At 34.6% G+C, this 13,049-nt stretch overlaps 2 protein-coding genes across 3 annotated transcripts in view; both read right to left on the minus strand.

The window, feature by feature from the left end:
* LOC145263219 (uncharacterized) overlaps nucleotides 1-13,049 on the minus strand; it is a 53,090-nt gene that overhangs the window by 39,223 nt on the left and 818 nt on the right. Inside the window, exon 1 of one of the 2 annotated variants that reach the window (XM_080120304.1) lies at nucleotides 3,006-4,246. The exons of the other annotated variant lie outside the window; for it this stretch is intronic. The gene's annotated coding sequence lies outside the window, so the exon portion shown is untranslated. Of the gene's footprint in view, nucleotides 1-3,005; nucleotides 4,247-13,049 lie in introns of those variants that run through there. 2 annotated transcript variants of the gene reach the window in all.
* The window catches only part of LOC145263299 (uncharacterized), a 44,492-nt gene continuing 37,644 nt past the window's right edge, over nucleotides 6,202-13,049 (minus strand). Inside the window, exon 5 of the mRNA XM_080120379.1 lies at nucleotides 6,202-9,690. Within this exon, the coding sequence (XP_079976505.1) occupies nucleotides 8,798-9,690 (893 nt within the window). The 3' untranslated portion in view covers nucleotides 6,202-8,797. The remainder of the gene's footprint in view (nucleotides 9,691-13,049) is intronic.

The following is a 13,049-nucleotide window of genomic DNA, read 5'->3' on the forward strand; positions in this document are numbered from 1 at the left end:
TCATTTTCCGTTTTAGTTTAAAACAAGATGGCGGAAAAATTTCAGCTGGTAACACGATTAAAGATTGTTTAATAATTCAGTATATTCGGGTAATTTCGACTATAATTTGGAAGCTGCGATTGCAACTTGTTAGAATTGACAAAGAAATCAGTTTAAACCATTTTTTTTTTTCTGTAATATCTCCTTCACATTTGGTTTCTCTTGTTTATATTATGATGAAACCATTTTTTTTTTTTTATATCTCAGCTCAGCGCATTTTTATCTACTTTTCTTTTAATTTGGAGTGATTTGAATTATTTATTAAAAAAAAATGTTTTTAATATGTCACTGTTTTTGTTAATGTATCATCATTTTATAAGACAATGAATTGGAATATTTAATATCTCCTTCACATTTGGTTTCTCCTTTGGTTTATATTATGATCAATTATTTGTGTAAACATTCATAATGTTGTGTAATACGAGATATTAATTGCAGATCAAATAAATCACAACATGCTGAACATGTAATAATTCAAACTAATTTATTAACTCACGTTTACAAGGGATATGTAACCAGATAACGATTTTAACAGCCTGCCTTGTATCCAGAAGAGCGTCAAATGAATTTTAATGTTACATTTAAACTTGAAAATTAATAGTCTTTAATGTATGGTACTGTATTCATGCAATGTCGTTTTGTATTCAGCAAACTGCACAAGTCAATTTATTTCAATATTTCATTCAATAGCACAATATTTTACAAAATGGTCGACATGTATGAAAGTAAAGGAACAAAGACTACTAATTTACTCATCAGGCTGAAAATTTATTTGAATATTGCTTTCAATAAGTTTTTTATTAAAAAATGTTTGAAAGACTTCATTTAATTTTACTTCAGTCGATATTCTCAGAATAAAGCCCCCCCCCCTCAGAAATAAAGATGTCCCCATACATTCTCAACTATGCTGAGAAAGCACACCCACTATGCGGGGTCCTGGATATGACCTTAAACTATATCCAGTGGTGAGGCCCCAGCTTGCGGGCTTTGGGGAGTTTGGAGTCACCCTTTAATTGCCATTGCTCCCAGGTCCACTCTGACCCGGAGTGGTAGTACCTGTTATGGGTTAAATAGAAACCGACTTGAAAACAACAAACATATTCTATTAAAACATTTTTCTTCAAAATCTTTGGATTCGGCATTAAATAACCTGAAAAGGGTTGATATGCTGTAAAACAAAACCAACCAACCAACCAACCCACTATGCGGTCTTCTTAAATCTCAAGCACCATGGGTTGTAGGGTCCGGGGAACCTCGGGTCAAGAGGTGCTCCTTTTCCTGGTGCGCATATCATGACTTTCTTATATGTTAAATGTATTCTACTCACTAGAAAACTGTTGAATTAGTATGCAAGAATTCTGGTGAAAGAACTAACTTTTCCTCTACTAAATTCTTTGAATCATTAATCAACACTAGCCTACCACTTCACAAAAGCTAATCTTCTCTCAGGCCGACAGTATAGATTTATATATTTTATCAGTCATCTTTAACTGCATATACCATGCACTGGATATGGAGGAGGAACCAGGACCCTTGATATATTGGGGAAGAACCAAGGTCCAGTGAGAGACTGTCTGAGGTTTTTTCATTGTTACTTGCTGGTAGTGAAAGATTTGCAAGAAAATCATTCAACAAAGGCAATCTGGATATTAAAGTTGATGCATATTTAGGTGCCGTGGATACAGACAGTCTGAATGGTGGCGTGGTTCTGCCTGTGTTCTTGAGGTGGTACATTGGTCAGTTATGGTAATTTTTTTCAAGTTTTTCAACAGACTCTGTTTATTTTCAATGAGAGCTGATAATTTTTTTCGTGTATTCCATCTCAGCCTTGTTAAAACTCTTCAGACTGATAAGTTAATTTTGGGGCTGGAACATTTTGTTTGCCTGAACAGAAGTTATGTTGGAGGGGGGGGGTAATCCGATAGGATGGTTGTGATACAGAATGGATAAGAAAGCATGAGACCTAAAAAATACAGGCTTTATTTACAAAATACGCCATGACAGAAAGTGCACAAGGGAAGTAACTCCTCCTAACTTCCGATTTGTCCAAGGGACTTAACTAACACAACAGAAGAGGTGGCTGACCTTTGTTTTTGTTTGGGCATATTCCAGTTCTTAGAAGTGATCCTCACTTTCCGATCTAGTTTCTTGCCACCATATCGATCAGGGTAACATCGCTTATGTTTTATTTAAAGTAGATGAACACATTACAATTTAAATTTATAAAATGTTTAAATAATATATGTTCACATTTATGAATCTCTTCACTTTTGTAATAAAATAATTTCCTTAAAGTGTTTTGACAAATCACTTTTGTAGTAACTTTTCAATCAAAAAAAAAATGGTATAAGAATCAACTACACATTTCCCATTAAGGAATTGTAAAGAACTCATCCTGATATTGCTAAAAAAATAACATTTGGAACTGTTTGAAATATTTTATTTTTATTAGACATTTATTGCAGTAGATGTGTAAACATTTTAATGCCGTGTTTTATAAAATAAGTTTCAGTCCGACAGGGAGTAGCAAACACTTTATATAAAAACACGTCTTGAAAAACGATTTGTTCATTTTACAAAGTCCCTTGAATAAAAAGTAGATGGTTTATTTTTTTAAATTTTTTTTTTTTTTTTTTGCTCCGTCTAGGGTTGTATCCAGCATTGGATGATTTAAATAGCTTACTCGGTGGATCTATTGCAAAGTTGAAAATCAGGGATGAAATGGTCTCTTTGGAATATTTCTTTTTAAATCTTAATGTTTGTCAATGTGTGATTAATGGGTTCCATCTAGTTAATTGCATCTCTTTGTGGATATTATATAGTTTTAAGCAACAAAGTATTGGGGGGGGGAGTTCGCATAAAGAAAACTAAACAAACTCTTTTGCTAAATGAAGATCCATAAGTTTACATGAACTTTTTGTAGCGGAATTGGCAATAATCAAAATGGGGGGAAATAAAGAGCTTACCTTGGATACGTCTGTTGTTGTGTTGCAGGCCGAGGGGAAGAGAGTTCCAAGATGGCGTCTGTGGGTTTTTATTGGTGTTGACCCCATGCAATTCTCGCAGAATCGCGTGTGCTCTCGTGCAATTATGCAAATATATAATTCTCAGCTGCTATTAAGGCAGGATGCTGGGAAGCAGTCAGGCAGTGTCCTGCAGATTGTGTGTAGGTGGTTCTGGTGGTGGGATTGTTCTTTGTGATGAACCACTAATCTGCGAGAAGCAAGTTTTCTTCTGCCTTTTTTTTTTCTGTCTCCTTCTTTCTCTACGGTCATTACAGCCAAGAAATCCCTCTCTTCTAGAGGTGGGCGGTGCAGGGCGAAACTATTTCCTATCTTTGTTCCTGATTTTTGCCTACTACATTTTGCTACACTTTTCTCCCATTTTTCCTCATTGTGTAACAGAACAAGATAATAAAAACGGACACATGTTCAGAGAGATGGGAGCAGTGTTTGAAAGAGATTCGAGAGAGACAAAGGAGAGGAAAAGCATGTGTTTGGAACATGACTCGAATAATCTGGCAAGAATTAAAAACTTTTGTTTAAAAAGAAAGTGACCCGCATTCTTTCCTTGTCTTTGTTTCCTTGTAACTGTCTTTATCCAACGTGTGGGTCCCGTTGTGTTAACATATTAGCAACCAAGTTACAATTGAGTCTGAAACTTGATCAACTTTTATATTTTACTTTAGTTAGTTTGAAAAGATCAAGATGTCATCTTCTAGTTGATTCTGTAAAGTTTATACCAGAAAGCCATTTTGAGAATAGATGTTGTCCCTTAATTGCTGGTACAGAGCATATGTGCCGCTTGAGAAGTGCATTAGGATGACACACTCTAGATGTTTCATCCAACTCAGATGACATATTAGCTCAGCTTTCTCCAGCCATTTCACTAGTGATTGTTTGAAGTCGCTGCCATCAAACACTATTATAAGCTTTGGATTGAAGGTCATAATGGCCAAAATAGCTTGTAACTTCACAAGGGAAGAGAGGTGTACCTTATTGAATTTTAATTTTTGTGGTTTGCATTTTCCCTTCTATATAGCGATGTCATCTGGGTTCCATCTGGTCAGTTATGTCTCGAGAAATGATCTAATAATATCTTTGTAGACTCATATTATTTGGATTAATCGGACTACTGTTCTAATCTTGAATGTGATTCTCACAACATTTCGGTTGATGTAACCATCGACCTTCTTCAGGTGTATCTTGTTGAACTCAGGAATGCTTCTGTTGAATTTTGGAAGGAATTTTGAGTTAAACCCTTTAATTACTTCACGGGGTTGCATGCTCTTGTTCTGTCAGCCATGACTGGATAGAGGTCCTAAATAATTCGCAATTGTATTTTTTCCACAAGGACCCATGGCGCAGTGGTTAGAGTACTTGGGAAAATCAATTGTAAAAAGTTATATTCTCCTGAAAGTTGAAGGTTCAATTCTCAGTGTGAGTGACCAAAAAATACAATTGCGAATTACTTAGGACCTCTATCCAGTCATGGCTGATGGAACAAGAGCATGCTACCCCTGTGAAGTAAATAAAGGGTTTCATTCAAAATTCCGAGTTCAACAAGATATACCTGAAGGTCGGAGGTTACATCAACCAAATCGTTGTGAAAATCAAACTCAAGATGAGAATAGTAGTTTGATGGATCCAAATAATATGAATAACTGTTATTTAAATAAAGTCCCATCATTAAGACTGGGATTAGACATCAAACAAAAATGTTAAATATATGATCAACCCAAAAGTGAGCAAATGAAGACGATAGGCTAAAAAGAGTCAAATATAACTGTTGTAGACCCGTGCTAGAGGTCACAAATGAAAGAAACCACAAGTAGTGTAAAGTGTATAAAATATAATATGTATTTATCATAAAGAATACAGGAGCAACTAAAGTGGTATGAGAGGAATGTGTTCGTAGCATACGGTTAAACATGGTATGAATGTCTCCCATTTAGTCTTTGAAACCAGTGTTATTTATTGGACTGGTTGATTCCACTTAGTTCTGAAATAGGAGTGATTTGTACCCCACAAAAATAACTAATCCTCATCTCCAAAATTTAGAAACGTCATATCTTTGTGGACATTATACATTTCCAAACAGTGGAGTATCCAGGAGTGATTCCATTGCGTGTTCAAATAAAACAAACTCGAAATGAAGATCTATAAATTAAGATGAACATAGCCTTTCTCCCTTTTTTCCTTCTTGGGGTTTAAAACTTGATAGACTTTTTTATATGGCCCCTACTTTATTTTGCTATGCATTAAATTTATATCCGAGTGCCATTTTAAAGAATAGATGTTCTCTCTTCAAGGGTTGCTATTTGTACTTTACTGAAGTTCGGATTTTTCACTTCAAAGAAACAAAACATGGGCTCTTTCTGCTATCAGCATGGGAAAACCAGGAGAAGAAGATGCAAGAGGAGGACAAGATAAGTCTTATGAAGTAGCAAGAGTTTACGTAACATAAAGAAAGCCAAACTCTAAGGGAAAGGAGGCAGAGTTTCGCTCATGCTTGATCAGTAAGCCATAGTTTTCCAAACACAATTGAACAGTAATATTACTCGTTTTAATGTTTTGTTAGTGTAATGTTAATTATATTTATTTATTAGTTTGATGTTTGATTTATTGTTTGTGTAATGTTATTCTTTTAATTTTTTATTGACGCAATTTTTTCATTTTTTTATTTTCATATTTTAATGTTATTTTTAATGTGAAATATTAAAGTATAAAATGGGTTTCGAAATTCAAAATGTCACATTGCCAACAAGGAACATTAATATAATTTTACTAGTCAATCAAAAGACCCTACAAACACATTTACTTCTCCCCTCATTTTTACATGCAACGTTCTGGAGTTAAAATGTTTCCTTTTACATTCTATCCATCCATAGCCTTGAGCCCCTGGAGGGGTATAGGCCATTCACAACTTTGTAGATGCTTTTGTAGCAAGGAGTTTTTTTTTTTTCAGGGTGAGGGTTATAACCCCACGCCCAACCTTCCCAGAAGGTACATACAACACCTAGCCTTCCCAAATGGTCACCCATCTAATACTGGCCAGGCTCAACGTTGTTTAACTTTGGTGATCTACTATATTCCTCCTATATCACAGAGATCACTTTAGTTCTCTCATCCTCTCCCCAAACAGTTTCAATATTTTATCTCTCACTGCACAATTATTATTTTACCTAGCATCTTCTCTCTTCTTCTGATGAGAAGCATTAGGCTTCGAAATACCATGGTAATAAAAGTTTTACTTATCCTCCACCCTTAATTCATGTATCATCCTTACTGAATAAAGGAATAAATCTACGTACATTAGTATGTATTTTTACATTGCCATTTTCTTTTTTTTATTGATACTCTATATAAGCTCCACCTCCATTTGTTGAGCTTTGCATTATCCCAATAAGTCTCCTCTCGAAGAATCGACCTTATTCTTATTCTTTTAACTCTCCCATATATATATTATTATTTCCTGATATTTTTATATATGTTTTTATTAGATCAGTATCTCCTATTACAACCTGTATAATGTTTACACCTTCTAGAGACCATGTTGTCTTCAAATAATTTTGGAGATCCTGATCTTTTTTCATTCGGTGCTATTAAGTTATTCTTCAGGTCCTGATATCTTGTCATTGTTTTTGCATTCAGCTCTATTTAAGAGTAAGGAAAGTTTTATTAAAGGAGAGGGTGGACGCAAGTGTTGGTCAACAAAGATTTTATTTATATATGCACACAAATAAACATAGAATGGGGGAGGAGGTTAAAAAGCTACTGTAATAAAATATTTATTCTGAATCATCACTTTTTATCAAAGGCATTTAAAGTAAATATCTTATTTACATAATATATTGTTATTCATGACAGATGTATATAAATGTGTTGTATAATGTGTGTGTGTGTGTATGTATGTGTGAAGGTGGAGTGTTTTAGTTAACAATATATATGGTATTTGTGGCTTAATTTATTTTATTATCAGAGTAAATGGGAAAATATCTTAATATTCTAAGTATCTTATTTCCAATCTGAATGTGAATTCCATTTAAAACTACATCAATTCAGTTGATTCGTCTATTGTATCAGTCATTTTGTATCACAGGTTCGCGGCAGTTACATTGATGATGAGAGCAGTCCTTTCAGGTTTTTTTTTTCAGATGACAATATCTGTTGCAATATATTTGAGTTATAATAAGGGTATGGTCCCTCACAGTTGGAAGATTCTATCTATAAACGATGCTGCTAAGAACTGACGAATCAAATTAATTCACGTTCTGCTACCAACCAATCAGAAACCAGAATTGCTCCATAAAAATTAAACCTTTTTCTTTAACAACATTGCATATGTTTTCTTCGTGTCAACACAGGAAGAATCTTTTACTCTGTGGCTTCCAACTCAAGAACTGTCTACTGAGAAATAATCCTCCAGGACTTATATAGAACACCTAATCATCAGAAACTGTTCTGTCTACTGAGAACCAGTCACCCCCAGAACTTTTATAGAACAACTAACCATCGGAAACTGTTCTGAAACTAAACATGGCTTTCAACTCAAGAATATCTGATTTTATGATCTTATTTTATCTTTCCAAAATGTCATTGTCATAGAAATCTTTACTTTAGTTTTTATGGGTTAATGTTTGTTTTTATGTTCATGGTTAGTGTTCCCAGATGTTTGGTAATCTATCTGCCAACTTTCCAATGAAGGCATCTACGTACTTTGTTATGGCGCTGTGTAGTGGACATCTGCCAAAAGGATCTTGCATTCAGACAATAGGTGACAGGAACACTGTCACTTTCAAGCCAATCTTCAGGTTCTGATATTTCGCCATTTTTTTTTGTGTTCAGCTCTATTTAGGCCATAGTTGCTCAAGTTTATGAGAGCAGTTTTTTATCTTTTTAAAATTTTATTTAACTTTGTTTTAAAAGATCAAGATGCATCCAACCATTTGATGTTACTATTAGCACAAAACAATGATGTGTGATGGCCCCAGTTTTATTTGTCTTGTTTTCTCAGTGATGCTCAATCATGCATTTGGTAACTCTTTATCAGGCATTAGATTTCAATTTAAAAATCTAGATCACCAAAGTTAAGCAACAATGAGCATAGCCAATACTAGATGGGTGACCATTTGGGAAGGCTAGGTACTGTATTTTTTCTGGTAAACTAACAACACAACAGAAGAAGGTTTCGGTTTTGTTTATTCAAGTTAGTTCTTGGAGCTAATAGTTGATTTCATTACAAATTCAATTCTCATCCGAGGGCTCTTTTAAGAATAGATGCTGTTCTTTTTATAGCTGCTATCTGTATTTTGCTACAGCTTAGTCTTCCAGGGATTGCTGCTATGTATTTCTGAAGATTTCTTTTTTATTAGGCCAGTTGCTCCTATCAGAACCGGTATAATGTTTATTTCTTTCAGAGACCATGTCGTTTTTAGATCATTTTTTAGGTTCTGATATTTTGTTATCTTTTCCTGTTCAGCTCTATTAAGGCCCAAATAATTTGGGACTGTGACATCAATAATGAGCAAAATTCTTTCGGGCTTGTTCCATATTAAAATGTCTGGCTTGATGGCTTTGCCTTTTAGGTATCTGCCCGCCTGTATGTCTTTGCCATTGTGTGTTCGCAGATTGCATTTTAATGAAGAGTTTGTGGCAAATGATCTGCTCTCCATTGCTGATTGATAAGATGTGCAATCGCTTATGTCTCTTTAAATTAATAGTGGTGGCTTTAAAGGCTTGATTGATCATTGTTAAGCCTAAACCACCTTCTCTTTTGTATTTTTATTGTGCGATCGTTTATGTCTCTTTAAATTAGACGATGTTGTAAATGCTAAACAACACTCTTCACACCGGTAAGGTTTTTCACCCGTGTGAGTTCGGCTGTGGCTTTTTAACTGCGAACTCGTTGTGAACGAAGAATGGCACACTTCACAAGAATACGGCTTCTCACCTGTGTGTAATCGCATATGTTTCCGCAAATGCGACGACGTTGTAAACAACCTGCAACACACGTCACAACGATAAGGTTTAATACCTGTGTGCGTCCGTCTGTGTGCCATTAGGTTACTTTTCTGCGTGAAAGATGAGCCACACTCTTGACAAGAATAAGGTTTCTCTGCGTTGTGGATTTTCATGTGTTTATTTAAATTGCCTTTCTCTGTGAATGATGCGCCACACGTGTCACAATAATGAGGTCTCTCTCCAGTGTGTGTCCGTATGTGTGTCTTTAACTGACTTGCTGTTGCAAACGATGACATACACACTTCACAAGAGAATGGCTTCTCTGCGCTATGTGTTCGTGCATGCGCGATTAAATTGCTCTTCTGTGTGAATGCTAAATCACAAACTTCACAAGAAAAGGGTTTCACCCCAGCGTGAATTTTCATGTGCCGATTTAGATCCGAATTGTTTGTGAATGCTGAGCCGCACACGTTACATGAACAAGGTTTCTCTCCAGTATGGCTCCGAATGTGGACTTTTAACTGACTTGGTTTTGCAAATGATAGCATACAGACTTCACATGAAAAAGGTTTCTTCTTCTTCTTTACAGCATGACTTTGCGTATGTTTCTGTAAATCCGCTTTTGTTGCAAGTGATGTGTTACACAATTCACAAAAATAAACTTCATCCGCAGTGTTTCTATGCATCTCTATGTTTTATAAGATTTTGTTTTTAAGACTGTTTCATTAATATTTAGAAATTAAAATTTCTGATTGCATAGAACAATAACTTCCTCAGCCGGTTCCCACCTTTACTTTATTATTGCTGTTTCCTGTGAATGAATCAGATATGCAGCTCTATTTTTCGTTCCAGATACAAATGCTTTACAAAATTTTATTTTTAAGATTGTTTCATTAATATTTAGAAATTAAAATTTCTGATTGCATAGAACAATAACTTCTTCAGTCGGTTCCCGCCTTTACTTCATTATTGCTGTTTCAATGCATTCCTATTTCTCATCTGAAATCCAAATGATTTACAACATTTTGTCTTTAATCCTTTACCGGCAAACTGTACTTTCAAATCGCCTTTCAAAATAGGAAACACCTGTATAGGAAATATTTTTTACTCTTATGGTTTGCCAACCCAACTGGTCTTCAAAGTAGAGGTCTATGTATGATTCAACAAGTGAATGAGAAGTTTATGTTCGCGTACACAAACTCTGTTGTTTGGATTTCATGATAAAAATTTTTATTTATTGCATAAAAAAGGCGGTAAAGGGTTAACATGAAAATTTTTAATTGAGTATAAAAATAACTTCCTGCATTTACTCCTTTATTGCTGTTTATTTATTACTCCTTTATTGCTGTTTATTTATTACTCCTTTATTGCTGTTTCCTGTGAATGAATGAGATAATTTATTTTAACATCCATAAATCAGTCATAAATTATATCAAATATCAATTACAACATTATTCAGTAATTTTCCAAAATAGCTAACAAAGCAAAAAATGTGAGAAAAATAAATACAAAATATATGAATGTTACCAAAGGCAAGCTAAGTTCCTCTTCTACCTATTTGGATAATTTTTTTTTATTGTAACTTATTTGTAACTATTTTATTAGTTAAAAATAAAATGTTGAGTTAGAATGAAAAATAAAATGGTGTAATAGTGTGCGTAATGAGAAGTCACGCATGGTGGGAGAAGGAAGGAATAAAGATAATTTTTGAAAACCTGAAACAAGAGTTGAAATTCTTTCCTTGTGTGTAAGCATGTACAATGTTACAGTGGTGGTCTCATTTGAGTCATAGTCATGCCTCAATAAAAATTGAGCAAAATACTAGTAAAACATGACATTTCTCTTAAAGAAGCTTTGTTCATGGAATCTATGTTTAGATTTAGGCACAGATAAAGAGTGGGGGAAATTACTGATAGTGTTTTCTGCAAGACAGTTGTCTCTTGTAAAAATTTGGTGAGGAGGGACTATAGATTGGAGCTCAGACAAGCACTTGCCATGAAAATAACAATAAAGCAGAGACAAACTCGCAACATCTCTTCTGTGAGAAAGAGGTTGCAAGGAAGAGAAAAGGACATCCCCTACGAGGCTATGAAGTCTATTTTAAACTTTATCAAGGCAGGATAAGTCCTTTCTAGCAGCTCTTGCCCAGATGTGGCAACAGTACTCCATCCTCGGATGTACCTGGCTCTTATATAGATAGAGAATTGCATCAGCAGTGAGATATCTACTGGATCGATAGAAAGATCCCACCATTTTTCCAGTGACCTTGGCAACAAATTTAATGTATGTGTTCCATTTCAGATCAGGAGTAAAAGTCAAGCCCAGAAGCTTGTCAAAACATGAGGCCTCCCCAAGACAAGAGCCATTCATTTCAATTGATGCCAGATTGGCATCAGAGCATAGATGGTGCAGAGATAGAACCTTGGTTTTAGATGCATTAAAAGTAACCAGCCACCTCTTTCCCCATTGTACCACTTGCTCAAGATCAGAGGAGAGAGAATCGGAGAGAACTTGGTCGCTTACAGTTGTAGATAGTGGTGTCATCAGTGTAAATGTCTACAAATGATGTAAAGATGTTATTTGGAAGATCATTAATATAGATCAGGAAGAGAGTTGGGCCTAAGATGGACCCCTGGGGGACTCCAGTATTAATACTGTGAGCTTCTGATTTCTGCCCATCAACTACAACTCTTATGAATCTATCAGAGAGAAATGATTTAATGATTGAGAAAACATTTCCAGTTATACCGTAGCTAGAAATCTTGTGAAGTAGGCCCTTATGCCATACCTTGTCGAAGGCCTTTGATATGTCAAGAGCAATTGCCCTAGAAAGGAAGCCTTTGTCAAGAGATTCACTAATCCTGTGAGATATAACCATTAGCACATCTGAACAGAAGCATGTGCTCTATCCCAACTATCATCAATGGACCTGAGGTAATCTCGTCAGCAAAACCAAACTCGTTTACAAATCAAGTTCACTAATGAACTACACCCATCTTACCCCAAAGTGATTTAGTTTCGCCCAACGGCTATGAAAAGAACAAGATAATAAGTGATTTGCAGGTTTTAAAATACACTGCTTTGATAACGTGTCTCGCGTTATTGCATTCTCGTATCATGTCGATTCGGCAAGATTGTTCGGTCCTGTTTGTGAATGTGTGTGTTGATTCAACGGTATTTGTTTGTGGTGTGACGTGGCGATTCAACAGTGGTGTTCGGAATTGCGTAGATGAATTTGTTAAAGACTGTGTCCTCATTTGTGAAAGCAAATATATATATATATATATATATATATATATATATATACACACACACACATTTTATTTCTGGTACTCTCTTTCCCTTGTGTAGCGATAATCCAAGATCATGTGATTACCATTGATATAAAAACAATCACAAAGGAGAAGGCACTTTTGCATTTGTCTCCCCAAACCAGAAGCCATTGAAGATAAGTAACATTTTCTTATGAAACAGAACGTTTTCACAATTAAAAAAAAATGAATAATATAAGTTAACAGTTTTGATTAAAATAATTTCTTTTATTCTAAAAATAAACCTTTTTCACAAATAAACAAAAACCAGAACTTTTACACAAATAAACAATAAACAGAACATTTTTAAATCACGGATAAAATACTTTTTCATAAGTAAAATAAACATAAATAAACAGAACATTATCTTTACTGGTCTTATTTATCAGAATTTTTAGGATATGTTTTTTTACATCCTAATTTAGGTCCCTTCTTATTTTCTTGAATCCTTGAACAGCATTTTTAACAATTAAAAAAAAAAAAAAAAAACATCTCGATATTTTTTTAAACCTTTACTTTTAAATTTTTTTCCATTTTTTTTTTCTTTTCCTTTTTAAGAAACCATTGAATAAAGTTTGCAATTCTTCAATTTCGTTTTTTTGTTAACTTGGCTTTGCTATCGTCACAATTTTTAGTTAAATGTACGGGTTAAATTGTGTTTGTACTTAGATTAGATATTGCTTAATGTTTCGCTAAAATCCAGTAACCAGTTACAAGACGCAAAAGGCGACTACAC

The sequence above is a fragment of the Euprymna scolopes genome, chromosome 38, assembly GCF_053919585.1.
Source record: "Euprymna scolopes isolate OS-2025 chromosome 38, ASM5391958v1, whole genome shotgun sequence".
NCBI lineage: Eukaryota > Metazoa > Mollusca > Cephalopoda > Sepiida > Sepiolidae > Euprymna > Euprymna scolopes.